Source organism: Nicotiana sylvestris, chromosome 9 (genome assembly GCF_000393655.2).
Source record: "Nicotiana sylvestris chromosome 9, ASM39365v2, whole genome shotgun sequence".
NCBI classification, from domain to species: Eukaryota; Viridiplantae; Streptophyta; class Magnoliopsida; order Solanales; family Solanaceae; genus Nicotiana; species Nicotiana sylvestris.
The window spans coordinates 173,390,529-173,418,120 of NC_091065.1; the positions used below are offsets into that span (position 1 = coordinate 173,390,529).

Below are 27,592 nucleotides of genomic sequence, written 5' to 3' on the forward strand. Positions count from 1 at the left end.
AGTTTGCTATGAACTGAGTTGTTGTATCCATAAAAAGCTCATGTGCTATATTTTGTATAAAAGATTAATGATTTTCTCGTCCACAGCCATATAATAAATGCACAAAGTTGTAATATTTGTGAAAGGAGAATTATCACCTAATGGTAATTATAATTTCTATTACGATGACTTCAACGCTAGTATATCCTACTATAATACCCTTCTTTGGGGCACTAATATGTTAGGTAAATTCAATCAAGATGGAAAAGCTAAAACGTTAATTGATTCAACCTTTGCAGCTTTACCTGAGCCATATGAATATTGGATTGGTCAGACCACAGAATTTTCTGTAAGCCTAAATGGGAAGATTCAAATTAGCGATCATGCAATACCTTCTCACATAACATGTCGAGATCTTCAGGTGTCTTGTGAAGGTTTACAGTTTGAATTCTTGAAAGATGGCGGAGTTGGAGTATTAGCAATTGGTTCAAAAGCTTGTAAGGTTGTTTCTCAAGACGCAAGATGTTGATTACCACGGCAGATTTTGAGGAATTATTGAACGCTTTCAACGTATAGGGACTAATGATAACTTGTTTTTTTACTTTTCTTTTGTTGGTACGATGTAAATCTATTCTAGTAGAGGAGTATTATATTTGAACGTTCTGTCTTTTTATGATGAGTTGGTTCAATTAACAAGCCTTTGTGATTAGCTAGCTGCAAACATATATATCAAACTTGAACCAAATATTATCAAAACGCCTAAGAAATTTCTTAGGATATGGTTTGGTCAACTTTATTGCATTTCCTGACTTTCATTTTCATGTTGTTGCCGAGACACCAACTTCAAATTGTTAGATAGCAACGACAAAAACTGTTCATATAAATTGCCTGCTGAAAAACCACATCATTTAAATGTCAGTCGCCAAAAATTGTCTTTTCAAACTTTGTTTTTCTTTTAAAGCTATTTAGGCATCAAACATATACCAACAAATCGAAAAGCATTTACTTTGCATTAGAGCTTGATGTCACGTCCCTAGTCTTAAACTAAGCGCACGTGCGGTACTTGGCAACTCGCTCACGATCTTGCACAACTTGCTCGCGTTCTTGCTATGCCAAGTCAGTCGTATTACACTAAAGATCACTAAGGAACGTTAGAACACATGAGAATTGCCAAAGGAAGCTTTTGTATTAGAGAGAACTTTGTTTTGCTTGGTTGATGAATTACAAATGAACGCCCCCTATTTATACTAATCACCTAGGGGCTAGTATGTAAATAATAATTGTTCTACAAGTCCTTTCATATTTACAACTAAGTCCCTTCTCTAGAATATTCTACACAGCTAGATTCTTCTAAAGACTTTCCTAATAATTCTATAAGGTTCTAAGTCTTCCTAAGGAAACCTCTATATTTCTCTAGAATCTTCCTACAAATGCATAAATATCTAGAACATTTCCAAGGAAATTCTCCATAGTTCTAGAATATTCCATCAAGATCTTTTCCCTAACTTATGTAACCATCCCATATGGCAAAAATATATGTCAAGTGGCACCTACGTAGCATGATGATGTGGCGGGTCATGACACTCTCCCCCACCCAATTTTGTGCCGCCCTCGGCACAAAGCATCGACACATATGTGCGCACCTCGCATTGGCGTCGCCAGAGATCTTTGTCCATTAGCCATGATGCCCTATGAAGCGGTTCTCCTTCCCATTTCACAAGGTACTGGCTACCTTTCTTCTTACGCCATTTGTACTTTGGACAGCTAGCAATGATGGCCTCCATCCTCCGCCCATTGGATGCCCCTCCTTGCTCTTGGTCTGAATCTTCCCATGACTCAACCAAGTCTAGCAGCTTCTCAAGCATCGAGTCTATGTTTCCACTCCCTATTTGGCTGCCCTCCGTAGTCCAGCCTTACTGGCAAACTTGAACCCTCTGCTTGGTGCATCGTCTGAGTTCGATAGCATGTCATCACTTTATAACTCGTCATCCTCTTCAACTATGTCCGTCCAACTTTTCTTGTTGCCACCATGCTCCATTTGCATGATGCCAAGATATGCTTTGGAATCCCTTACTTTCGACTTAGATTCCAAGCGCATCCCTCCAATATAGGCGGTTCCCCCTGTATCATCCTTATGTGCTTGAGCAAACTTCCCTATCATTGCTACAAGCTTCCCCAACTCTGAGCATTCACTTGCCCGATGTGATCCTTCACAGAAGTAACACCCTCCTTTAGGCACGTACTCCTTATCATTTTTCCGGCCCCTTGCCGTTTCTCTTGGACCCATGTCCGTTATGGGATGGCCCCTTGCCATTACCCGTGTATACCTCGGTTATGCTTTTCCCGTTGTCCTCATCATGATCTCCCTCATCCCTCTCGGTGTTGCCTTCTTTGGACTTGGCAGGCTCCATCTTGAAGTCAACAAGTGACTAGGCTACTCCGATGGCCCCATTCACGTTGGCTATTTGATGTCTTCTTAATTTATGCTTTGCCCAATTTTGCAACCCATCCATGAAGTAGAAGAGGAAATCTTCCTCGGACAATGACGAGATTTGCAGCATTAAGGTAGTGAACTCGCGTACATACTCCCGAATTGTGGCCTCTGTCGGAGCTCCCTTAGCTTCCGCCAGTCTGCCACCTCGCGTGCAGCCCGTGCACAACCATACTGCTTTCGCTTAGGGACCTTTGCATTGATCCCTTTTGCAAGTATCAAGCCCTTGGTAATTTCGGCCATGGTTCCTACAAAATTTCCTTCTAGCAATCTCTTGTATTCTTTCTAACATTCCTTAGTCATAATTTTTGCTCTGATACCACGTTGTCACGTCCCTAGTCGTAAATTAAGCGCACGTGCGGCACTTGGCAACTCGCTCACGATCTTGCACAACTTGCTCGCGTTCTTGCTATGCCAAGTCAGTCGTACTACACTAAAGATCGCTAAGGAACGTTAGAACACATGAGAATTGCCAAAGGAAACTTTTGTATTAGAGAAAACCTTGTTTTGCTTGGTTGATGAATTACAAATGAATGCCCCCTATTTATACTAATCACTTAGGGGCTAGTATGTAAATAATAATTGTTCTACAAGTCCTTCCATATTTACAATTAAGTCCATTCTCTAGAATATTCTACACAGCTAGATTCTTCTAAGGACTTTCCTAAGAATTCTATAGGGTTCTAAGTCTTCCTAAGGAAACCTCTATACGCCTCTAGAACCTTCCTACAAATGCATAAATATCTAGAACATTTCCAAGGAAATTCTCCATAGTTCTAGAATATTCCACCAAGATCTTTTCCCTAACTTATGTAACCATTCCATATGGCAAAAATATATGCCAAGTAGCACCTACATAGCATGATGATGTGGCAGGTCATGACATTGAGCTCTCTATGATTAAGAGTTTAACGAGTTTGAATCTCACTAATATATTGCTGATTATCCAAAGAAATCGAAATTGTGCCGCATGTGAGTATGTGACTATGCAACTCCAAAACAAACTTATTCCAGTTATTATCACAATCACAAGTTTGATCTGAATTATATAGCCTCTAATTTAGTCAGATCTCTACGAGAAAAAATTGTTACAACAATCAAAATCATGACAAGTATGGTTAGGATATACAGATATTTGCAGCTTCTTCCGCTAGCCTGCTGTAAAGTGCAGAATCTCCACTAACAGACAAATCAAAAGGCGAAAATGAATTTGTATTGGAAAACAAAATAATCTGCTTCTGTAACATCAAGAATGCAAACTCCTTGCAAGAAAATGTCTTTATAACTAAGACTTGATGGATTCATATTTCTCACCAACTGCTCCACCTTTATCCTTCTGGAACTGGATATATCGTAATGTGCTTGCAAGGAAAGCATCTGCAGCAGGATCCGAAGTTGTATTTTCACTTTGCATTTCAGTTGTTATTAGCTCAATTAGGCTTTGGATGGATGCAACAGTGATCTGTGTCACCCCCTTCTCAAAGAAATATAAATACCTGAGATCATACAAATGATTAAGTGTATCTATCGTTAATGACCTGCAAAACAGAGACCGTCGCCAAGAAAGGTAAACAAACAATGATGTATAGTGTAGTTTTACTTGTTTAGAATTTCTATAAAGAGCAAGACCGATCCACTGCTGCCTCGGGTTGCATTGGACATTTGTTGAGCGGCATTCGCAATTCTTAAAGCCCGTTTTAAGCAAAGCAAAACCCTGGATCAATGAAAAAGAAACAGCCACATAAGAAGAACATGAAAGGATACAGAAAAGCTTGAAATCACGGAGCGGAACTCAAAGGGGCAAAACTCAGTCAGGGAAGACCCACAAATACATAAATCACATCTCATGCTGGTATAAACCCAGGCTAATAAATGTTCATAATAAGAGAGGCACGGGACGCCAAATGTAAATTTCATCCCTCATGTGCATGGCAGAGTTACGAACCTCTCTCCATCCTTGATGCTGTCCTGATCATCAACCCAGAAAAGATGCGAACAGGAGTAGACAGCCTTGCACTGATCAGGCTTCTTCAGGAGTTTTGCCGAGTACTGGAGGATATCAAGAAAAGGAGGAGGAAATGGTTACAATCATAGAATGACGAAGCTGAAATCAGGAATAAGAAAATAAGAGGTGGTAAAATAGTTACCCCCGTGGCCTTGTGTGTTAATGTGTCCCTGTTCTCAACACCAAAGACGTGCATTCTCTGAAGAGTTCCTATAATTAAGTGTATTGCAGTCACCTGAGCTTTGGAGTCCTATCAAACCATTCAACTGGAATTAGAAAAATCAAGCAATGCATGAAATGCACAATAAATGTAGATATATCGAAATACCAGGAAGTCAAGCAAATAGAAATCATGATAAAGTAATGATAAAATGAGCAAATCCTACCGAAATTTCTTCTTCGTATAGTATATAAGCTTGGGTGAAAAATTCGTAGGCAACAGGCTCTAGGTCAGCGTCATTGGCAGCCTGAGCAACACACATGGCAGTAAACCCATATTTTTTAGAATTTGTGATTCCACAATCTTACACAAATCCAAGGATAAATTAATGTACCTCAGCACACTCCAAGTACAACCTCAATGATAGTTCAGGTACTGGAACACTTGAGAGAGCCTCAATTATCTGGAATACGGTATATGCAATTTATAAGTAATAACAATTGCCTCAGCAGTTAGCACAATCATGAGTATCACAGAACAATTGAAAATGAAGGAATAGAAGCTAAATAAAGAAAAGGGATATAAGAGACATAAAGCTGATTTATTTTTTTGGTCTTTTGACTGAGAATCATAATAGCTTTAGTCGAGAGCTTGAAATGCAATGCATCACATTTGACCAAATAACTCATATAACCCCATTCAGCTATATTACCAGATTTAAAATCTGAAAAATTTTCTTAGGCATAGCAGATGCCTCTTCCTCTGGAGCATTTTCATCTTGGTTCTGCAGTCGCCTAACCAACTGAAAAGAAGGAAATTTACAACATCAGTAACTCAACAGAAACTTCAGTTCTGTATGACACTGGAAACTCTCTCCCTGAGAAAAGGGGGAGGGGGTTGATTTCCTTTTTCTGTTATTTAATCCTTTGAACAAGCAGTTGCATTGGGAAAGGATCATCTTAAAATGCACATTCAAAAATTTTGTAACTTAAATTATTTCTTTTTAAGAATAAAAAGCATGGGCCATTCATCACCACTTCACCCCTTTTGTAGTCCTTGAGTGGTCAATTCATACCTTAAGAGAATTGAAAATAAGGGGAGGGACAGTAAAGGGAAGCCTCTTCGGTCCTCCTGTCAGAATATGCTTCTTCACAGTAGAAATTATCTGCAAATCAGCAATTAGCAAACCATATCAAATCTGAAAAGCAAGAAGCCAACAGCTATAGCCAGAGATAAACCTTATGGCTACATAGATATGTAACACCGGATTGAAGCATTTTATTTTGCACCAACAAACATATAAAAGAAAATAAGAACATCACACTTTTCTACTTGCTAGAGGAATGAAAATTTCATTCTCAATTTAACAAGAATTTTTATGTCAATCTTGAATTGAATTTACAGCTGGTGAAGCTTTGGCACGTCAATCATGTCATATCAATCTCTACAGCTACTGCTTCATTTAACTGACTTCATTCCCAATTTCTTTTTTCATATTTCCCTTATTAACTACGAAGAGCAAGGAGATTTTTTGAGAGACCATCTCCCCATAAAACAACTGCTCTCTGTGGTCCCATTTCAAAGCAGTTTTGTCTTTATAAACTCCTTTCTTTGGCAGTTCCATTTGCTTCTAATCTGTTTGTGTCTTAGTTCTTTTCCCTTTATCTCCATGGTTATGTTAATTTATCTACCCCTTGGTGGCAGTTCTAGTCCTAGATCTGAGCATACATATTGCAAATCTAGCTTTTTTTGCCGTGCTCTTGTTGGTAGCAGACTTGTCAGGGAAGGCTTTCAAGCTACTACACCACTTGTTGTGACAAAATCCATCCGGATAGATGCAGAGGCACCAAGCAACAGCGACATTGCTGAAGGATGGTGTAGAGTTGAATGTGAGAACATTGGTAGCACAGATGTATCACGTGGTGTAATAGCGGATGTAAAGTGTCTTCAGTCTTGTACTCAAGTACCTAAGTGCCTTTTGGCATTCTCATGAATAGAATCTGAGATGGCAACTTATCCCTCTCATATTTTCAAAAAGAAAAGGATCAACAAAAGAAACCATGAAAAGCGAACAGAACCAACAAAAAGCAAAAGCTATCTTGTTTTGGCAGATACTTCATCATTATATGTTTTTTTAACAGTAGATGCACAAGCAAAGGCTTCTCATTACATCAATATCAGAAGGATTCAATAGAACATATCCAACCAATCAGGTGCAACTTAGGTCAAGAGTCATCTTCGTTCTATATCTCTCATTATAAGCTGACTAGGAAGATCAAGGATTGCTGTTATAAGAGATACTTATTTAGCTGATCGGTTGTGCGCACGAGTTTGGTACAGGGGCGAATGTAGGATGAAAGTTACGGGTTCAATTGAGTCCATAACTTTTGACACGGAGCATAAATTTAAATGCAACATCCACAAGAATTGCGAAAAATAGTATATATGAACTCATAAGTTTAAAAATATAGTGGGTTCACGGTTCAATAATAAGAACCTTAAATATTGAACCCAAAAAGTTTAATTTCTGGATCCGCCTCTGGTTGGGTATATATATTGGAGAAAGCATGTCATAGAAAGAAGAGATGAAACAGAGACAACAAAGGTACTTTATCCCAAATGCAAGTGTCCTGGTTTACTTTGTGATGTCCCAAGAAGGTATCAGCCAATGTCCTGGAAAAGATACTATGTTTTTCATTTGTAAAATTACTGTTTAATTATTCCAAATTATGGAAATTGGAAAGATATATGAAACCTACTTTTACACCATTTAATCCCCAAAAGAACAAAAGAAAAAAGTTCTCAATCAACGTCATGCCTATGAAACCATGGCATTCAACTTTGGAACAGAGAAAAACAATTCTAGGCATCTTTAAAGTTTTGATTTAAAACACAGTTGACCACGCTCAACCCCGAACTATAAGAACTACATGATATAACAAACTTTTCCAGCAATAACAAGTAGAGAGGCTAGCCTTCAGAGGAATATGCAAAGAATCTAGAAACAGGTATCACTATACACTCGTTACCTTCAGCATCTCTTCAGGGTCGTCATTGTGAAGCATTTGAATAAGCCGTGCAATAGAGTTCTGCTCTTCCTTGAAATCTTCTTCGTCAAGCTGAAAATGGGAGGTTAAAGAAACTTTGGCTTAATTACATACTGATTTAAGCAAAATAAATTTAAGAAAGCCTAGCCGCTAAGAATAGAGCAGAAAGAAAGTCGGGAGATATGAGGAATCTAATTGCATAAGCAGAGAAGTCCCCAATCACCTCATCATGAAGATTCTCATCCAAATCCCTGATAAGTCCTTTCATTAATTCAAAAAGTGCCTCTACCTGACAGACCAGTAAGTTTGAAGTAATAAAGAGGCTATAGTATTACCCATAAAGAATAATTTAAAGAACTAAAATTAAAAGGAACTAACCTTTTCAGCTGTCGAAATGCAAGTCTTACTTTTTAAAATAGTTTGAACTAAAACATTAGCCATCTCTTTACTAGTTGCATCATCAAGGTGCTCCATAACATGAGGATAATTTGACAGCTTTAATGCAGTATCAATATCCTTATACTTCTCCAGGGGAGCACTTAAAAGAGCCACAATCTGTTTTGTTGCTTTACTGTCTTTGAGCTTTCCTTTACCAGAAAGTTTCTTAACACATGCACCCTAAAGATAAGAATAGAGTGGTCATTAGTAAGTTACAGGTTTCATATGCACAAAGCAGGCAAGCAAGTTATCTAAATGCTCACAGCTTCTAGTCAACCTTCTGTTGTTTCTATTTGTTTCTTCCCTTATTTTTTTTTAATTTTTATTTAATGTTAAACTGTTTCACACGCAATCTTCATTCTGGAATAAGAACAAACATAAATGACATAAACAACCTTATCAAAAACTATTTTAATATAGATAAAAAGAAAAAGGGAAAGAATAAGAGTTGACCTACCAAGATCTGATCCACATAATCAAGACGATCAGGGTGTACATGAAGAGTAAAAGTTAGAAGAGATGAATATAAAGTCACAACTCCAGCAATAGGCATGTCTTCTTGTGCTTCTATCACCTGCACAACAGAGATACGGGCATGATATCCGAACTACTTGAAAAGCCAAAGCCACCATTGATATTGGAAAAAAGATGTATGCAGAATCCCTCCAGTCAGAAAACAGGAAATAAGTTGAAAGAATGTCATGGAAGGTTTGGTGGCCTCTTCATGGAAAGCGCATAAGTTTGGGGAGGCAAAAATTGGAAGAAAATCAGAATCTGTGCATTCATAAATCTAAAGATTACCACTCTATTGTTGTGACAAGCACGGTCTCCATGAATTAACTTTCCAGTGACATCCACAGATCTATGATCAATTTCTATTTCTTGGCTTATTAATTTTTGAATTAGTCAGATAATTGATTCTAGCTTTTAAAGTTCAGTGAGTTCCACTTAATATTCACATGTTGGAGGTAGAAAATCCACGCCTGGGAATATTTTCTTTAAGTACGCCTTCATAAACAAGAATTGCATTTTAGTCAAGGGTAGTTATCTCGTTTACCTTCCCTATGGCATTATTTAGTTTTGCAAAAGCTTCCACTTGGAAAAACTCTGGTAAAACCTGCAGTAACAAATCATTTAGAGACTACATGTAAAAAATCCGATTACAGAAAGTTTATAATGTAATACTTACATCTGTACTTAAAGCAGCATAGTTTGAGAGCCTTTCCATCAGCCGAGCAAGCACCATCTTGATATCAACAGATGGCTGAAATAATGACATAGGAAATGGTGTTCAGAAGTTCAAATTCTCATAGACGTTAAGCATTTAATGGCAGATACTTAGAACTGTCACAGACAGTACAAAGAAAATGAATGTACAAATTTGCATCACCAGTATGACTTTATCAATGGTGACAAAATTATCAAAGATTTTATCAGAAGCCAATAAAAAAAGATAATGAACTTCAGTATAAGGTGGAAACGCTGTAAACAAACAATACTCTTTATAAATCTTCACAACCAAATCTTTCATCTGATATAGCCAACATATTATATTACATTGTTGCAGATATTAAACCAATCCCACACTCCTCGGATCCTACCAGGTATGACATTTTTCCTTCTACACTTTTGGTCTATTTAATGAAAAGCTAGTGATACAAAACAGCAAAATAACACACCTGAAGCTGGGGACAAGCACCCAATAATGTTTCAAGAGTTTGTAAGTGATATTCATCAGGGAAGACTTGAATTATGCAATCCATCAAATAGCCCTGTGCAATCTCATCTTTACAGTTGACAACCTAAACACAACCATGAGGTACGCATTTTGAGTCAGAAAATAGTTCACATATGGCTTAAACAAACCATAAAAAGTTATTGAAAGGCCACTACATTCCTAGACCAATCACCTGCTCTAAAATTCTTGGAAGCACAGTCTCTTTGTACATCTCCAGGTCGATTCCTTCTATTTGACTGAGAACATGCAGGTTCTTCCCAACCTACCAAAAGTAAAAGCAAAAAGGAAAATCCTCGCATGAGTGTGCACTTCCATTGCTTATTTGGGTGCTAGTAAACATGATGAAGTAACAGCTCATACGAGATCACGAAGCTCGCTCCTTTCTTTTTCTCGTTTCTCCTTTTCGCGAGCAGGTCCCTGCAGATGAGAAAGCCCGATGCTAGCCTCAACTCATGATCAGCAAAGAGTATGAATCATTCACAAGCATTAAAACACCTGCATGACCACGAATTCTGCCCTCATGATTTCCATTTACCTTCATGACATGCAAGCATTGTGGTACTATGCATGTCAAAGCATGAGAGCATGTTATAGCATCCACAGATGTTTCAACCAACCTGATGTTGCATTCTAACCCAGAGTTTGTTCATTTCCGTGAAATTTTGGAGAACAAACTCTACAGCATCCACAACAGTTTCAGCATCCCTGTGGGAGGGAACAAGGCATTAGTGCATCCAACAACAATATTCGTAATACAGGTGAGATTACATATAAAAGAAGCTTAAAATGAAGGTAAGATAGTTTATTATCTTTTTCATTTTCTTTCTTCTGAGTTAAGATCATACTATGTTGACATAGTTGAGGAAATCCTCAATTAATCATTATGGCAGTAAGAAAACAACAACAACCGGTTACCATGAACAACATAATCTACTAGCATCTTTATTTAAATAAATTCAACTTAACACACGGTTACACTGCAGGCACTGCCAATTAGCTTAGTCATGTCAGTGTTTATGTCTTCAGGTTGACACTTCAGCATAGTATTTTTCTCTCTCAAGCACTTATACCTCTCAGCTAGAACATTGTAAACGAAACCCATAAAACTGGACATTGACACATGATTCTTGTAACTAAATTGATGGTAAACCACTGTGGAGCTGAGTAACACCCTTACCCTTCATACTCAGAACCTATATCAGGTAATTTATCCTTGCTGACTTGAGAAAGATAACTCCTCAGGAAGAGTCCGCGCAAAGGATGTTGTATACCACGGCACATTTCAACCAGATCTTTAAGAATATCCCTGGCAGGCGCCTCCTTGGATTTGATGTACACAGACCCCACTGTGCATAGTAGATACCTGAGAAACAAAAAGGCAACATATGAACTGTAGAAATCCTGATGAGCAAGTAATAGAAAACAAGATTTAAGACTGGCTTAAAAGCAACCAGATGATAAAATGAACACATCCTCTTTGACATAGGTTAACAACTAAAGAAGAAAGGAAACAATGCAGCTAAGCAGGATTATAACCATTCCACCTTTAATCATGATCTTGAACAAAATTAGTCCGAGTAAAAATCTTCTTTTGATCAATAAAGGTAAAATTTTATTAAAGAATAATGTACAAAAAATTTCTGGAAAAGGATCCTCTGAAGCTGTAAGAATTCCAAGACTCCAGCATTGCATCAATATTAATAGCAAAATCAGCATTGCATCTTAGACATTGTATACATCTATTTTTCAAAAGCGGGATGTTCTCTTCCTTCCCCTCGAAGCATCTTCTGTTTCTCTCAAGCCAAATATTCCACATTATGCATAAATGAGTGGTCTTCCAGGTCTTCCCTTTTATCTCCTTTCCCACTTTTTGACTCTACCAACTATGCAGAATCAGTCTTACATTTGCTTGCATGACCCATTGAACCCCATAAAAATTGAGGAACATGACCACAAAAAAGGAAGTTTTAAGTATCTTGGGTCGATTATCCAGGGAAACGAGGAGATCAACGAGGATGTCACGCACCAGATTGGATGAAACGGAGGTTAGCATCTGGCGTTTTATGTGACAAGAAGGTACCTCGGAACTTAAAGGCAGGCTCTACAAAGCGGTGGTTAGACCGGCCATGTTGTATGGGGCAGAATGTTGGCCAGTCAAGATTGCCCATATCCAGAAGATGAACGTAGCAGAAATTAGGACGTTGAGATGGATGTGCGGGCACACGAGGTTGGATAAGATTAAGAATGAAGATATTTGGGCAAGAGTGGGCGTGGCTCCCATGGAAGACAAAATGCAGGAAGTAAGGCTTAGATCGTTCGAGCACGTGCAGAGGAGAAACCTAGATGCTCCGGTTACGAGGTGCGAGCAGTTGGCTCTGACGGGTATGAGAAGAGGTAGAGGGCGACCTAAGAAGTATTGGGGAGAGGTGATCAGACAGGACATGGCGCGACTCCAGCTCACCGACGACATAGCCCTTAATAGGAAGGTATGGAGGGGGTGCATTAGGGTTGAAGGTTAGCAGGTAATTGAGCGTTTTTCTACTCCGTTCTGTGTGTAAGTCTAGTCGGCCTGTGTCGTGTTTTAGTATGCTAGTGGTACATGTGGTGCTCGTACTATTTTCTAGGACCTTGTCACTGCACTTTTTATTAATATTGTTTTCCAGGTATATTTTCTGGTTCTTAGCTCGCTGGTACTATCTTTCTGGTTATGTTGTTGTTATTATTATATTGTCGCATTTCATCTTCTTGTGTCGAGGGTCTATCGGAAACAGCCTCTCTACCCCAGGGTAGGGGTAAGGTCTGCGTACACACTACCCTCCCAAGACCCTACTTGTGGGAATATACTGGGTTGTTGTTGTTGCACCATACATATTTGCTCAGCAGTAAGTGATTCACCGATTCACCATCCTCTGCATAAATAGCACCAAAATAGATTAAAGCTTATTTTCTGTAACTCTTCCTGTTTTAAGAAAGCCTCAGGTGCTGCTACCCAACCGAAAAAGCAACTTCAGTTGGGGCTTTAGTTTTCCACAGCATTTTCCATGACCAATCTGCACTGTTTGCAGCCATGTTCTTAACCATTAACTGATAGCTCGACTTTACTGAAAATACCATACACTCTTGCCCATCCACACAGAAGGAATCATTCTGGGAGCTTATCGGTAATATGCTCTCAGTAATTTCCAGTAGCTTGTTGAAACTCTCCAACTAAATCCTGAGAAGACCAAGCAATCCCATCCCAACAATCAGCAATGACACAGTTTCCGTTCAGCACCATACTATACAGCTCCGAGACTAAGGCAGCTGAAATATCCTCTCTAAACCATTTCTCTTGCCAGAAATTAATTCTTCCTCCATCTCCAATTTTTAGTCTGGTATACTCTTGGAACTCATCCCACAAACTATTACTTCCCTCCATTCCAATTTATGTGATGGCGTTTGACTTGGCACAGAGTTTAACAAAGATGGAAAGAATGACTTTTAAAACTTATGGTTCAAAATAAGCCAAAAACAATTGTGGCTATAAATCATCTCATAAGGGTAAAATGGGGAGTTTAGAGTTAAGTTGTTACTAAATAAAGAAATGTGTCATTCTTTTTGGGACTGACTAAAAAGGAAAGAGCGTCACATAAATTGGCAAAGAAGGGAGCAATATGCTTCGAATGCAATACCATGGGGAGATGTAATATCAGTTGTATCTCCATACTTCTGTAGTCCGTATTTAACCTTTAAATCTTTACATTGTTCCTTCCCGGTATCAGTCCATCTTCACAGAGAGCAAGCTTTTATTGTGGAGCCCAAGATCCCTGACACCTAAACTTCCCCTTTCCTTACATAACATGACTTTATCCTACTTTATCAAATGCAACTTTTTAGCTTCCTAGTTCCTTCCCATAAGAAGTTGCGTCTGATTCAGTTCAACTATCCTTCTAACTACTTGAACTCCTCTCCCACCAACCCAATCTAAACAAATGAAAAAGGAGCATAATTTCCATTTACCATAAAGAAAGAAAAAAAGGAAAAAAAAAACATTTACTCTTACAGTTTGCTTCAGCAAAAACCAGTCCAAAAATTTATTGATTATCTGAAAGGCTGCTGTTAACTACCCCAAACGGCAGTCCTCTCCCAAAAAATTCAAATAACTTATTGGAAATTTTTCCAGTTTTAATAAAATGTATGCAAGCTCTAGCTTGATTCCCAGTAACCAAACTGTTAAAGCAGCAACACTTGTGTCCATGTGAGTTGTAAAGGCACATCCAACCTATGCTAAACAAAGGTAGAGAGGAGATGTCTGTAAGCAGTTGAGCGCAGGACAACAGTAAGATTAGCATGGCAAAAGAACTTAAAAGAAACACAGCAAAGGCCAAACAGAACGATACTCAAATACTTCGCTTCATGTGTCTCTCTGACACTAGCTGCTCTTTCTACCTAAACTTGTAACTGCTTTCATCAAAGTTAGATGTAAGTTAAAAACTTACTCGCTGAACCCGTTTCTGATTTTCTCTACTGTTTTGGCAATGCTTTTTTGGGTGTAGGTTCCTAATGTTATAACCCATGGAGTATAGTATTCTCCTCCTGACTGTTCGGCCATCATTGATAGTGTTTTCTATATGATTCATTTGAGTCTTTAATCACATGATTTTCCTACGAAACATTATTCCTGACAACCTAAGCGAAAAGTACCTCTCTTTGGAGACATATAATATAGTTAAGCAGTACAAGCTTTAAGCCAATTCACAAACATAAGATCAGTTGCTGAAGAACTACAAGATAAAGCTTTTAAAAAATCGAGCTAAAGCGGAAAATACAGTTGGATCATCACTACAACTTACAGTCTAGGCAAAATATTGCCAGCATGCTGCACGAGTTCATACAACTCAACAATCGAGCAACCCCGCTTCGTCTCCTCCTTAAAGAAAATTTCTAGCTTTCTCAATTCATCAAATGCCCGCATATCTAACAAAGCAATGCGCATTTAAAATTTTAAAAGAATTAAAATTTTAAAAAAAAAAAAAAGGAAAAGAAAAGACACAACAATGTTCTAACACCGAGGTTAAGGAGCTTCTAATCAAATGCTGGAATATAAAATTTTCAGCATAACAGCAATGTGCATTTGAAGTTATTGAAAAAACAAAAATAAAAAACAAACAAACAAACAAACAAACAACAGCGATACAGTTTTAATACTGAGGTTAAAGAGCAACAAATCAAATTTTGAAATTAAGTTTCAATTTATTAATTAATCAATAATTAAGATCTGATCAGTGAAAAGTACACACATAGCTCGTAGTATTTGTGAGGGGAAAGCCTTGAAGTTCGGAGCTCCGATAGCATCTGAGCTGAGTATTTGAGTGCATCTTTCAGATTATTCGAATCCTACAATTCAATAACCATAAAAAGAAAAATCAAAATTAGGGTTTATGTAAACCAAATAAAACTGTAATTTCATTGTACATAAAGATATAAAGAAATTTGGGGGAGTTTTGTGAAAATTACAAGAGCGCGATGCATGTAGAAAGCGTTCTGTTGAAGGCCGGCGATTCCAGCTGCTAGAAATTTCTCTTCATCTTCAACTCCGTTAGGGATCATAGCGTTTTTTTATCGATTTCGAGGGGGGAAATTCGCGATCGACGAGTTTTTTGTGGGATTTTATGTTCTTGGTATTGACTTCAGTTTTGGTTGCCATTACTTTGTTCCAACTGCCAGACATAGTACGGGAGCGGGTCGGGGCGGGGCGGGCATCGGGTTCTTTTACGTATCTGAATCAGGCGAAGTACACAAATAGCCATCTTTAGGATCATATTTAATGAATAGCCAAAATTTATAAAGTTCTTAAAATTTAGCTACCTCAAAAATCAACATCAAGTTGAAATCGTGGAAGTTCAAACCTCAGACATACAGGTCTGAAATTTGAAACTCTGCCAAATCCTAACTTCTAAAGTTTGAGAGATTGGACATGAGGCTTGAAGTTAGGCTTCGGCAGATTAACTTTAGATCCACATGTTTGAAGTTTAATTTTGGCAGTTTAAACTTTAGATTGTCGAATTAAGACTTGTACTGTGATTGTTGATAGTATTGGATCATATGATTTGGAATTTATGCATTACTACTGATGGTAGGATAGAATCTCGTATTTTAGTCGTAATTTGCACTCTAATTACCATATTTTACTTGTGTTTGAGCTTGATGATAGTGAATTGCACTTATTATGTGTTTTATACCTTGTAGGAAGTGATTCCGAGTTAAAAAGATAATCGGGAGCTAAATGGAACAAGTTGGAGCTTCGAACACTGAGTAAAAACCCAAGGGATTAAACCGGAATCTCGTTCGGGTGTCGAGAGTCAAATCTGGATATCAAAAATTGAAAAAAAAAAGAATTACTCTGAGTAAAGTCTACTACCGCGGCGCATGGGGCGGCGCGGCAGTGTAATTTTACTGTTGTCTGTCAGAATCTGCTTTCTAAACTTCCCGACTAGCGCCCCGCATGGTGCGGCGTTCTAAGAGTATTTTTCCTGTTTCGGTTTGAAAAGGGTAGTTTCGTCTAGGCCCATTCCTACATGGTATAAATACACCAAAAAGACGTTTTTGAAGGGACTTTTGACCTTGGAAGCTTTGGTAGATCATTGGAGGCTATAAGATACAAAATTTCATCATCTTCCCATCAATTCAATACGGGAGTTTGGATTGTAATGTTAGATTGATATTTTCTTACCTTTTAATTATATTTGTGATGACTTCTTCCATGATTATGAAGTAGTTTCCCTTAGGGTTTGACGAATATGGTGTTTTGATTGATATTTGTTAATTTTAATTCTAGTTCTTTGCTTGAATTCGTTTATGGAGCTTTGAATTGTTACAACTTTATTCACCGGTTTATTTAATCGAAAGAAGAATATTTTGGTGATTATCTTTGCGTTATTTGGTTTGGTTTAACTTAGTGATTCTCTGAAGTAATCGAAAAAGCTTGTCGAACTGTTGATTAAATCGAGTTAGGAGAATATTCGAGAGACGTTTTCCTGAAGACTAATTCATTAACGCATGATTGCATATGTTCAAAGCGCTTATATTAGTTCACCTCGAAGGGTTAAGATTTAATCGAGAGAGGAGTCTTAACTACACGTTTGAACTAATCATCGAGTGAATTTGTGAGAATCATTAGAACATTAGAGTGAATTAAACTAGAGTTGGATCCCAAATAGCTATCTTGCACCTATCTTGTCATGACCCTTATTCCTCACATTGATAAGAAACCAATTCTGTTACTCCTTAGTTCTTTACGGTCAATTGTCAATTGCTTTACTTCGATTCAGACCCCGACTAGCTGAATCATGGAAGTTTCCTTTACCTCATGCTTTTTATTTGTGTGTCATGGGGACATGCCATAATTTAAAGTGTGGGGTGGGGATGTATATATGTACATGTGTGTTTGTTTTCGTTTCTTTTTATTGAAAAAAATATTTGTGACTTTTCCGGACGATGGATGTCCTCGACTGTCTTCTCGAGGGATTAAAGTCGAAGAAAAGAAAAAAATACTCATTTATTTTTGTTTTATTTTCTTAGATAGTGTAACAATTCCCCCTTGGTTTTTCTTTGTGTCGTGGTTCTTTTCCAAGGGTTTTGTTTGAACCGGGTGTAGTTAGTTTTGTTTTTGTTAGGAATTGTAAAGTCTTGTGCTATGTATTAAATGGAGATGACTTTTCTTGACTTTGTTGTGCCTTGAAAGTAGTGAGTGTCTTAGTCGTGACGCTTAGGCTTAGTTCTGACTCTTGGATAAGTGCCTGAATTTTTTTGATTTTGAGGTTGGTTAACTGCTTTGACTAGAGAGCCGAGATAGATCCAGTCCTAAGTGAGTTATATGGTAATGTGTGTGTGAGATTTTTGTGATATCATGTGCATGACAATTGATGTTTAGAACTTGTCCCGTGTGTTTGCAAAGCGAAATAGCAGTCTTATTCAATCTAGGATATGATAGAGGCGTTTCTTTGTTGAGCTACATATATATTCTTACCCACCTAATTAATATGTATCTTAGTTAGCCCATTAGAGCCTGTAATCTTATTTTCTTTGGCAACCACACTACAAGCCTGACCTTTTTTTGTTTGAATTGACCAAAAAAAATTTAACCTTTACCTCTCTTGAGCACTTGAATTTTTTATGAGCTTGTTAAAGGTTAAGTGAAGGTACGGTTGGGTTTTGAGTGGAACTGAGAAAGAAGGAGAAAGGTGCAATGTTTGAGAAAAATTGTGAGAGCCACTTGTAGGGAATTAAAAAAGAAGAAGTTGTGCATGTATTAGAAGAGAAAAGAAATTGATTTCGGGCTAGTGGTAGTTCTCATCTTGTTTGTGCTTAAAGAAATTAGGAGCTTGATGCTATAATGTGTGAAGGTTGGGGTTTGGTTCAACACAAGTGTGGGGTTTAAATTGTGTAATTGTATGTATTAAAGTGCTTAGAGAGGTGTAGTCACTATATCCAAATGTATCCTACCCGTCCTGAAACCTACATTACAACCAAATTAAGTCTTACTTGATCTTTGACTGAATGAGCTCAATTAGTAGAGTATTACACTACGGGCAAGCCTATGGTATGTCTTTTGTGGAACATAAATCTTAATTGCGAGAGTGAGTGAATTCTTTTTATCTTGAGTTCCTAAGTGTTCTTGAAATTTATTGTGTGTGGAACTACTCTCTATTGTTTGTGTGAGGGCACATGATTTGTGAAGAAAAGGTAATATCTTTGGCATCTAAGTTAGAGTAAATGAGTAGGTTTGAAATAAGTGGCGAGTGTGAATCGAGTCTTGAGGCTAGGATGTTATGGAAGGGTGCTTAGTCTGCTTTAAATATTGTCGGCATGATGTGTTAGGGAATTGTCTGATAAGAAGGTCGTCTTTATGTGAAGTGCAGTTTGATTGCTCGAGGACGAGCATTGGTTTGAGTGTGGGGTGTTGATGGTAGACTACAATCCCGTATTTTAATCGTAGTTTGCACTCTAATTATTGTATTTTACTTGTGTTTGAGCTTGAATGATAGTTAATTGTACTTATCATGTGTATTATGCCTTGCAGTAAGTGATTCTCAGTTAAAAAGATAATCGGAGCTAAATCGAACAAGTTCGAGCTTTCAAGTCTGAGTAAAAGCCCAAGGGATTAAATCGGGATCGCGTTCGGGGGTCGAGAGTCAAGTCTGGATATCAAAAAATAAAGAAAATAAATTATTCTGAGAAAAGTCTACTGTCGCGCTACATGGGGCAGCGAGGTAGTATAATTTTGATGTTACCTGTCAGAATCTGCTCTCTAAACTTCCCCACTAGCACCCCGTATGGGACGGTGCATGATGCAGCGCGTGTGTACAAAATTCTTAGAGTATTTTTTCTGTTTCGGATTGGAAAGGGTAGTTTCATCCGGGCCCGTTCCTACATAGTATAAATACACCTAAAAGACGTTGAATGGACTCTTGACCTTAGAAGCTTTGGGAGATCATTGGAGACTACAACACACAGAATTTCATCATCTTTCCATCAATTCAATAGGGGAGTTTGGATTATAACGTTAAATTGATGTTTTCTTACTCTTTAATTATTTTTGTGCCGACTTCTTCCATGATTATGGAGAAGTTTCCTTTAGGGTTTGACGGATATGACATTTTGATTGATATTTGTGAATTTTAACTCTAGTTCTTTGCTTAAATTCGTTTATGGAACTTTGAATTGTTGTAACTTTATCCACCGATTTATTTAATCGCAAGAGGAATATTTTGGTGATTATCTTTACATTATTTGGTTGGTTTAACTCAGTGATTCTCTTAAGCAATCGAAAGAGCTTGTCGAATTGTTGATTAAATCAAGTTAGGAGAATATTCGAGAGACGTTTTCCTGAAGACTAATCCATGAACGCATGCTTGCATATGTTCAAAGTGCTTATATTAGTTCACCTCGTAGGGTTAAAATTTAATCAAGAGAGAGGAGTCTTGACTACACGTTTGAACTAATTATCGAGTGAATTCGTGAGAATCATTAGAATATTAGAGTGAATTAAACTAGAGTTGAATTCCAAATAGCTATCTTGCACCTATCCTGACATGACCCTTATTCCTCACATTGATAAAAACCTAATTCTTCTACTCTCTAGTTCTTTGCAGTCAATTGTCAATTACTTTACTTTAGTAGTTCCTAATCATTCCAATCAAGTTTTGATCATCCTGAATAGCAGTTAAACCAAGAATTACTAGAGCATTATTTAAATTCAATCTTTGTGGAAACGATAATCATACTATACTATCTTTGTCTAGCGAGCATCAATTTCATATTGTGTACTGCTGTCGTCGACTAATTATCGTAGAAGGAACCTTATTGAAATCATACAAGATTTAATTATAAACTCTAATATTGATATCGAAAGGAACGAACTCTAATAGGTTAATTTTGTATATTCGATCTTGCAGTTGTCATCCTATCTTCGACTATGATTAGAAAAAATGAATAACAAGTTAATTTGGAGAGAAGAAAAAATGGTTGTCCTTTTGATCAGGTGATGTGGGACATAGAAGAAAGATGTCTTAACTAGTTTTTTTATTGATTAATTTTATAACTCTTACTCTGAAGTTTCTTATGTGTTAATTCAGAATGAAATATTCTTATTGTTTTAAAATAGTTTTTTATTTACTCTTATAAAAATGTTCTGTTATATTAAAAAAGTTATTTTAATTTAGACATAATAATAAGTTGGGTTTGTGATAATTTATATAATATTAATGTTGACCCTTGATAGGAGGGTGCGGAGGTCAAAAATTAGGATAGAATTGGTTAGCAAGTAGTGGGAATAGAACCAGTGACCTTACAAAGGTTTTGAACCTCTTTGACCACTAAGCTACGTTTTTGGCTTTTGTCAAAGGGATTCAAAACATAATATATAAAGGCAAAAAACAGATTTTGTCTTATATATACAGTGTAATTTTTCGACGAAGAGGGCTCGGGTGAACACCCTTTCGCCCTCCTAAATCCGCCCCTGTTAATGTATGATCAGATCTTGTACTAAATATAGAACTATTATGTTTAAACCCTACTCCCCTATTCTCCTACCAATTTCTACAGTTTGTGATTCTTTTGTGACTATTCTTCACCATCCCCTCTATACCCTTCTATTCTTCTTCTTTAAGTCTCTTTCATGCAAGAAGTTAAAATAAAATACTTTCTCCGGTTCATAATAAGTGACTAATTTATTTTTTTATTATGGTTCAAAATAAGTATCCATTTATATAATCAAGAAAAAATTCAATTTGTTTTTCCAAAATTATCCTTATGTATGTATCCCTAAAAAGTCATTTACTCCCTAAAAATTCAATTTGGAAGAAGATGTATGCTTTGAAGAAGAAAGATCCATGATTTTCACTAAACAGATTTAAAATATAAAAAAGTAAATACTCGAAAAGAAAAAAAATTACCTATCTATACCTTTTTTTGGTCCAAAAAAAAATTACAATTAACTAATTTCCATTTATAAACTACCAAAGATAGGCATTCGGAAATAATAATGACATTTGACAGCTCCTAATTCCTACCGTATATATCATTCTCCTTTCCCTCAATTTACGCAAAAATCTGGAAAACTGATAAATTAAAAACCATGAACACTATCACATCATTCTCAGTTAAGCAAGCATATATGACTGCAAATTTGAATTTGAATTTGAACAGTATAAAATGAATCTTAATACAATAATTCATTTATTTTTAAAAAGTGTACGATAAAAAATATTCCTAACCAGCTTTGGTGTTGAACACCAACTTCTCTAGAGGATCGTCATCGAAATCGTCGATTAGCTTTTCCAGTTAATAAGTACCACTTTTTCCCCTGCTTTTTCTATTATGCATGTGATTAATGTGACACATTTACAACTTTAAGTCAGTGTGTACATCTATGTTGATTGTGAGAGTTTAATAGTCTCTACATCTAAAATGACACCTCAACTTGTACCGTTTTGCAAAGTCAGTTCTTCTGACTCTTAATTTTTTTGAATACTTTAGTTTTAAAAGGTCCACGAGAAAGATATATTATTAATTACCATAATTATTTAGTAGTCTACGTGAATTATAGTTAGAAAGTTGAATCTATTTCAATAATCTAATGTTTGGAGATCTTGATTTGGTAAATTAGTTCTGCAAATTACCAGGTCTAATATCCAAGGCTCTAAAGAAATAACAGCAATTCCTATGCTCGATTGCTCGTATACCTAAAGCATCACCATTATGTTTTCAAACAATCAATAAACTCATTGAAAAGTATTTGATTACAAGAACCCATCGGTAACAATGTGTACTCTAATTTTACTTGAAATTGGACACAGTTGCAAGATATCAATAGAAAATGCAACATTGATGAGAAATTCAAAAGTTACTTTATTTCAATATGTAATATGCTTCACACATGTGGAATACCCTCTATTAAGTATCTTTCTCAGCTTCGGAACGCAACTCTTGTAGATAATATGAAGGGTGTAACAGACAAGCAACTCCCAAAACCAAATAAATAGAACTTATATAGAACTATACACAAGCCCAGTCTCCATATTATTCGCAAGAACCTTCAAACCTTTTCTAGACCTAGCAATCTTCAACCACCTTCAATGAGTGCCCTGGGTAATATTACAAAACTGCACCCGATCCATATCGCTATCAAAGATGAAATGGAGATAAGATTCCTACTATACACATATCAGGAGACAAGAACACCAGAATTTAACGGAGTTTATTCTGAGCAACAGCCTGGCATAGTTCATCCTCATAGAATAGAACTCTATTAGACCCCAAGGACTTGCATAGGGGCTTTTGTATAACAGATGGAACCAAGCATCTTGAAGGAAATACTGACTCTTGGAAAAGAACAGCTGCAATTTGCCTCATCTCTGTGAACTTGAGACGGGATGGTGGACGTGCACCATGTTTTGGAGCCTTAGGAGTATGAGGAGAGGGGAGCCATGCACCTTTTCCGTCGTCTTTGCTGCAAGTGAGTGGTATATGAGAAAATTCAACAGACATGTCTAATAGCCATCTAGAGGATGCAATGAGTTAAAATATTACCTTACAAATGGCCAGTGATCAGTGGGGAGAGGAGTCATGGTTCTTAACATCTCCTGCCGCATTCTATCTGGAGTAGTATAATTGAAATGGAAAAGCCTTGCCTGAATTACCTATTTAATTTGTACGACTGATTAGATTCCAATATATTTTCCATGTCTAAAATGAGATAAACATGGAGAAAAAGAGAGATAGTGAGCGAGTGACTCACTGCCTTCCTGATTTTTTGAGAGACATGGAAAACTGCTTTGAGTTGGTCGTGGTGCAGATGGCAAAGTATTTTAACCTCAATCAGAAAGTAAAATCTATCAGTCATTTAAACCAGACAATTGAATGTAGCAAAACAGAGAACTTAAAAAGCTAGTTTCCCAAAAAATACACAAGGGCCAAGACTAAGGACCAATTTTCAGCAAACACAGAGCATATTTATACTTTTCTCCTGATGAGTACATTTTGATGTTTTATTGACTCTATGTAAAGAAAAACACGCAAAGATCAACTAACTTTTCATGTTTCACAACACCCAATAGTTTTTGATAATCAATCGCCCAATAGTCTTTGAAATACATGTCATAACTTTCTCCAATCAGCTATTTTCAGCTGATCGCGTAATCCGTCAAATTTATTCAGGTCAAATAATTTCTTTCTTTTTCTTCTTGAAGCATTTTTACCTTTAAGTTATCTTAAATTCGGGTTACTTACACATTTAAACCTAGAGTGAGCAGGTCCTCTGCGTGATGCTATCCAGGAAGCCAATAGGACAGGACAGCAGGGTGAAACCAAAAGGAAAAAGAAAGGTGGCTGGACACAAAATACATCATGAAAGGATTCATATTCTTGCGGGTAAATGACATTCATCAATCCATCAGGGAAAATCAAAGAGATCTAGCCGCTAGGATGTGTTGTGGATGAGATACATTTATGTAGCTTCATTCATGAAAGTTCTCCAAACAAATTAATGAAATCAGATGCTATAAATGAGAAACATTATACTTTCCACATATTCAAAACTGACACAAGAACAATTCCAAGATAGTTAACAGAAGCATATTTCTTTTTTAGTCTTACTAGTAAAACAAACTGCAAAGTCAAACAGTTCAAAACATGCAAGTGGAACAAAATGATTATCAGAATATTAAACATACAAGTATAGCATATGATAAATAAAATGAAAAGGATGAGAACACTCTATACCAGTAAATCCATTGGAAGAGACTCGAGCCTTGACTCCGATGTGCACTCTAATGCACCAGGTGTCTTTGGTGTCATTTGCAAATTCTTCTGCTTGGATACGTCAATGGGTGTATGCATACCACCATAACAAAACCTCACGGGTGATAAAATTGTCGGAGTTTCACAAACATTATTATTTTGAAGCACAACTTGATCTTTTGTTTCATCTGAAGTAATTACCGCCACCCTTTTCTTCCCAAGATCCGTACAGGATTTAGCGGCCGAAACCTTAGTGTAACGAAGCTGTGCCAAAGCACCTGGTCTCAGATACTTGCCCGTTGTACTCCTCGACCGCCTTTTCTGTTTTGGGGTTTTGGATTGACCATCTTTGGGTGACACTTTACCCATATTATTCTGTTCTAATCTCTACTTCCCAAGCAATTAATCAATTTATCACCTTTATTCCAAATATCTCGACTTTAATCATTTTTTATTATTATTTATCAAATCCAGACCAATTCTAACTTGGATTACCCTTCAACATTCACCTGCAAAGCTAAATTCCGAAAAAAAATCATCACTACTGGAAAAGTTTTCAAATTTTCCAAAAAGTTCAATAACTAATTACCACAAACATAATAGAAAAATCATAAAAATAGAAGCTTTAATTAACTGATTATAAAATTCCTCAGAGGTTATAAAGTAAAATACCTTAAAATTAACTTAATCTCACCAATTTCAATCAGTTCCAGTTTATTTCCCTACAGAACCGAAAACAAAAATCAGCCAAAGCTCACAGCTAAACTGAATAGAAAGATTTCTCAAACGAAGCATATGCTAAGGCACAAGTGTCAAAAATATACATACAGAACTTCAAATGTTCAACAAAAAGATGCAATAACAACAACAACAACAACAACAACAGAGGAAGATTCAGGATTTAAAATCTGTAGGTTCTAGATTCTAGCCCTTCGGAGTTACTAGGTTCTAAATTTATAATCTATACATATTAAATGGATTTTTAAGACAAATACAAGATTTGAGCCAAAGCTATTGGGTTCTGCCAAGCCAGTACAATAAACAGTACCATCTGCCCCTATGAAACAACAACTCAATCCCAAACAAATTAAGGTCGGCCAAATGAATCTGACAAAAACAACAATTATTCCTCAATCCTTAACTAATTAAGGTCTATTTTATGAATCTTCTACTGTTCCACAAAAAATACAAGTAAAAAAAAGTAATTGCGAAAAACAAAACCAGAATCCATGAGAAAAAACCAAAAAAATGAATTTTTAGAACATATATCCAAGATAAATTTAACAAAAATAAATAGAGAAAATAAAATTACGAACCTGAAATGAAGCGGAAAAATGGACTAAAAAAGGCGAGAAGCCAAAACCCTAGCAAAAAAGGGAGAGAAGAGGGAAAATGGGAAGAGGAAAGAGGAGGGAAAATGAGAAAAGGAGTAAGTAATTTAGGGTTTTGGTAAATTAATTAAGCAAAAAAATTATTTGAATTTGTTGTAAATGCCCGCCAAATTTTTCAGCAACTGTTACCAAATATAAAATAAAATAATAAAATAAAATAACTGATGAAGTTGGGGACCACGTATGTGAACTTGGGGGACTGGGCCCGGCCCTCGTGGGGAACTGATATCTGACTGCAACGTGACGAGATCTTATTGGATGTGTTGATAGGATTTTTTGGGCTCAAAGTAGGAATCCGAGGTTCGATATTGACATGGCATAGTCTCCTACGGCGTAGATGGCGGCAGACTTAGGATTGTAAAATTTTATTTAGATATTGTCTGTCTTTTTTAAAATTTTATTTTGGGAGGGAAAATTTGATTTTGCAATTTGATATGTAATTAGATTTTTTTGTTGTTGTTATAGTAGATATTATCCGTATTTTTTAAAATTATTTTCAGAGGGAGAATATAAGATTTTTTTTTGTCGTAATGGTTATAGTTTAAATGTATCCATTTTTTTTAATTATACTCGTAATGGTTATAGGTTATATATATATATATATATATATATATATATATATATATATATATATATATATATATATATATTGGTAATAAGTGTTCAGTTGATCATCCTTTTGATATATATGACTTCGCCATATGAAAGCATTTTTTGGTGTTCCTTGTGATATGCATCTAATTTTTTTCAAACTAATAAAGTAATTATGGCTTTCTATGCTATTAATTTTTTTCATTCTTTTATTTGATCAATAATCCATATGTGAGAAGTAGACGAAATAATTTTCTCTAGTTCAGAATTTCAGATATGTCAATCCTATCAATCATCATTGAATAAATACACCAATAAGAACATTAAATACTAACATGTGAAATAATTTTAAAAATTTTACAAAAAGGGTTTTTTACGTACATATACATTATTGGAAACTTTATTACTCTCTCTACTCAAGTTTCGCTTTAATTACCTCCTATATACAAAATTACCAATTATGTATATTTTTAGGATAAGGATAATTAATCAATTCCTACAATCACTCTCACTTCCCCCACGTTTCTCTCTCTGTATCCCACTCCCCCCTGCCCCTGCCCCTCCCCCACGTATCTTGCTTGAGAAAAGCAATTTCACCATTGATAGCCACTAAAAATCTTTGAATTCGAATTTGGGTTTTCAAAAAATATTATTTGTTTGAATTGGGTGTTTTTGCAAACAATTGGAAATTCTCTCTACGTCTCTCTCTATCTCTCAATCCCTAATTCCAGAAATGTAAAGCAAAGAAAAAGAGAGCAGCAATTCCACTATTGACAGCCATTAAAAAGCTTTGAAACTTTGAATTCGAATTGGGTTTTCAAAAATTATTATTTGTTTATATTGAGTGTTTTTGCAAATAATTGAGAATATGGTTTGAAGTTTATATCTCAATTTTGAGGGTGTTTTGGTGAAGATTAGACCTGATTTTGGCTGAATTTCAGATTGAAACTCGAAGAAGAAGAAGAAGAAGAAGAAGAAGAAGAAGACATGACATGTATTATACTGCAGAAATTGTAGTAAAGTTGAAGTAAAATTGTAGAAAAATTATATTTTGTTATTTATATATTTTTTTATTTAAATACTGTATGAAAGTTGAACAATATTGCATAAAATTGCATTTAAGCTGTATGATATTGTAGTTGTATATAACTGAGTAGAAATGTATGAAGGTTGTAGATAAGTTGTATAATATATAATTAGTTGTATGAAATTTATTTTTACTATGTATAAATCAGATACAAAATATACAAAAGACATATTGTATAAAAATTGTATTTAAGTTGTATGATATTTTAGATGTATTTAACTGGGGAAAAAATAATGCATGAAAGTTGTAGATAAGTTGTATATTATATAATTAGTTGTATAAAATTTGTTTTTACTATGTAAGTTGTTGTAGATATTCAAATTTGCATTAAATTTGTACGAAATTTATACATTGTTCTTTTCTGATCAGTTGATTTATTAAGGAA

At 36.1% G+C, this 27,592-nt stretch overlaps 2 protein-coding genes across 5 annotated transcripts; both read right to left on the reverse strand.

Moving 5' to 3' along the window:
• Nucleotides 1-3,443: 3,443 nt before the first annotated feature.
• Nucleotides 3,444-15,583, reverse strand: LOC104240747 (vacuolar protein sorting-associated protein 35A-like). Of its 2 annotated transcripts, XM_009795627.2 has the most exons (22): nt 15,355-15,583; nt 15,138-15,234; nt 14,691-14,814; nt 11,036-11,221; nt 10,476-10,563; nt 10,219-10,275; nt 10,031-10,120; nt 9,800-9,922; nt 9,310-9,384; nt 9,178-9,237; nt 8,578-8,694; nt 8,061-8,300; nt 7,906-7,971; nt 7,665-7,754; nt 5,711-5,800; nt 5,348-5,437; nt 5,030-5,098; nt 4,862-4,942; nt 4,618-4,725; nt 4,416-4,519; nt 4,071-4,184; nt 3,444-3,966 (listed from the first exon to the last, which is right to left on the reverse strand). In XM_009795627.2, the coding sequence occupies exons 1-22, from the start codon at nt 15,445-15,447 to the stop codon at nt 3,756-3,758; spliced, it is 2,373 nt and encodes a 790-aa protein (XP_009793929.1). In that variant the 5' UTR covers nt 15,448-15,583; the 3' UTR covers nt 3,444-3,755. The 2 variants fall into 2 exon arrangements, with proteins under 2 accessions (XP_009793929.1, XP_070012131.1); XM_070156030.1 differs by lacking the exons at nt 14,691-14,814; nt 15,355-15,583 and having other exon boundaries at nt 15,138-15,216.
• Nucleotides 15,584-22,206: 6,623 nt separating this feature from the next.
• Nucleotides 22,207-25,612, reverse strand: LOC104240748 (F-box protein At4g35930). 3 transcript variants are annotated; one of them, XM_009795629.2, is made up of 6 exons: nt 25,455-25,612; nt 24,811-24,860; nt 24,121-24,647; nt 23,138-23,212; nt 22,930-23,039; nt 22,207-22,849 (listed from the first exon to the last, which is right to left on the reverse strand). In XM_009795629.2, the coding sequence occupies exons 3-6, from the start codon at nt 24,505-24,507 to the stop codon at nt 22,588-22,590; spliced, it is 834 nt and encodes a 277-aa protein (XP_009793931.1). In that variant the 5' UTR covers nt 24,508-24,647; nt 24,811-24,860; nt 25,455-25,612; the 3' UTR covers nt 22,207-22,587. The 3 variants fall into 3 exon arrangements, with proteins under 3 accessions (XP_009793931.1, XP_009793930.1, XP_009793932.1); XM_009795628.2 differs by having other exon boundaries at nt 24,121-24,655; XM_009795630.2 differs by lacking the exon at nt 24,811-24,860 and having other exon boundaries at nt 24,121-24,655.
• Between the last annotated feature and the right edge of the window lie 1,980 nt (nt 25,613-27,592).

What these genes read in the sequence shown, in the direction of transcription:
- LOC104240748 (XM_009795630.2), bottom strand. Translation starts at nt 24,507, where the DNA reads ATGGGTAAAGTGTCACCCAAAGATGGTCAATCCAAAACCCCAAAACAG. An exon ending in CTCAAAAAATCAGGAAGGCA is followed by an intron (nt 23,040 to 23,137) that starts GTGAGTCACTCG and finishes CAAATTAAATAG; the next exon opens with GTAATTCAGGCAAGGCTTTT. An exon ending in GATCACTGGCCATTTGTAAG is followed by an intron (nt 22,850 to 22,929) that starts GTAATATTTTAA and finishes ACTCACTTGCAG; the next exon opens with CAAAGACGACGGAAAAGGTG.
- LOC104240747 (XM_009795627.2), bottom strand. Translation starts at nt 15,447, where the DNA reads ATGATCCCTAACGGAGTTGAAGATGAAGAGAAATTTCTAGCAGCTGGA. An exon ending in GGAGCGAGCTTCGTGATCTC is followed by an intron (nt 10,121 to 10,218) that starts GTATGAGCTGTT and finishes TACTTTTGGTAG; the next exon opens with GTTGGGAAGAACCTGCATGT. An exon ending in TTCCAAGAATTTTAGAGCAG is followed by an intron (nt 9,923 to 10,030) that starts GTGATTGGTCTA and finishes GGTTGTGTTTAG; the next exon opens with GTTGTCAACTGTAAAGATGA.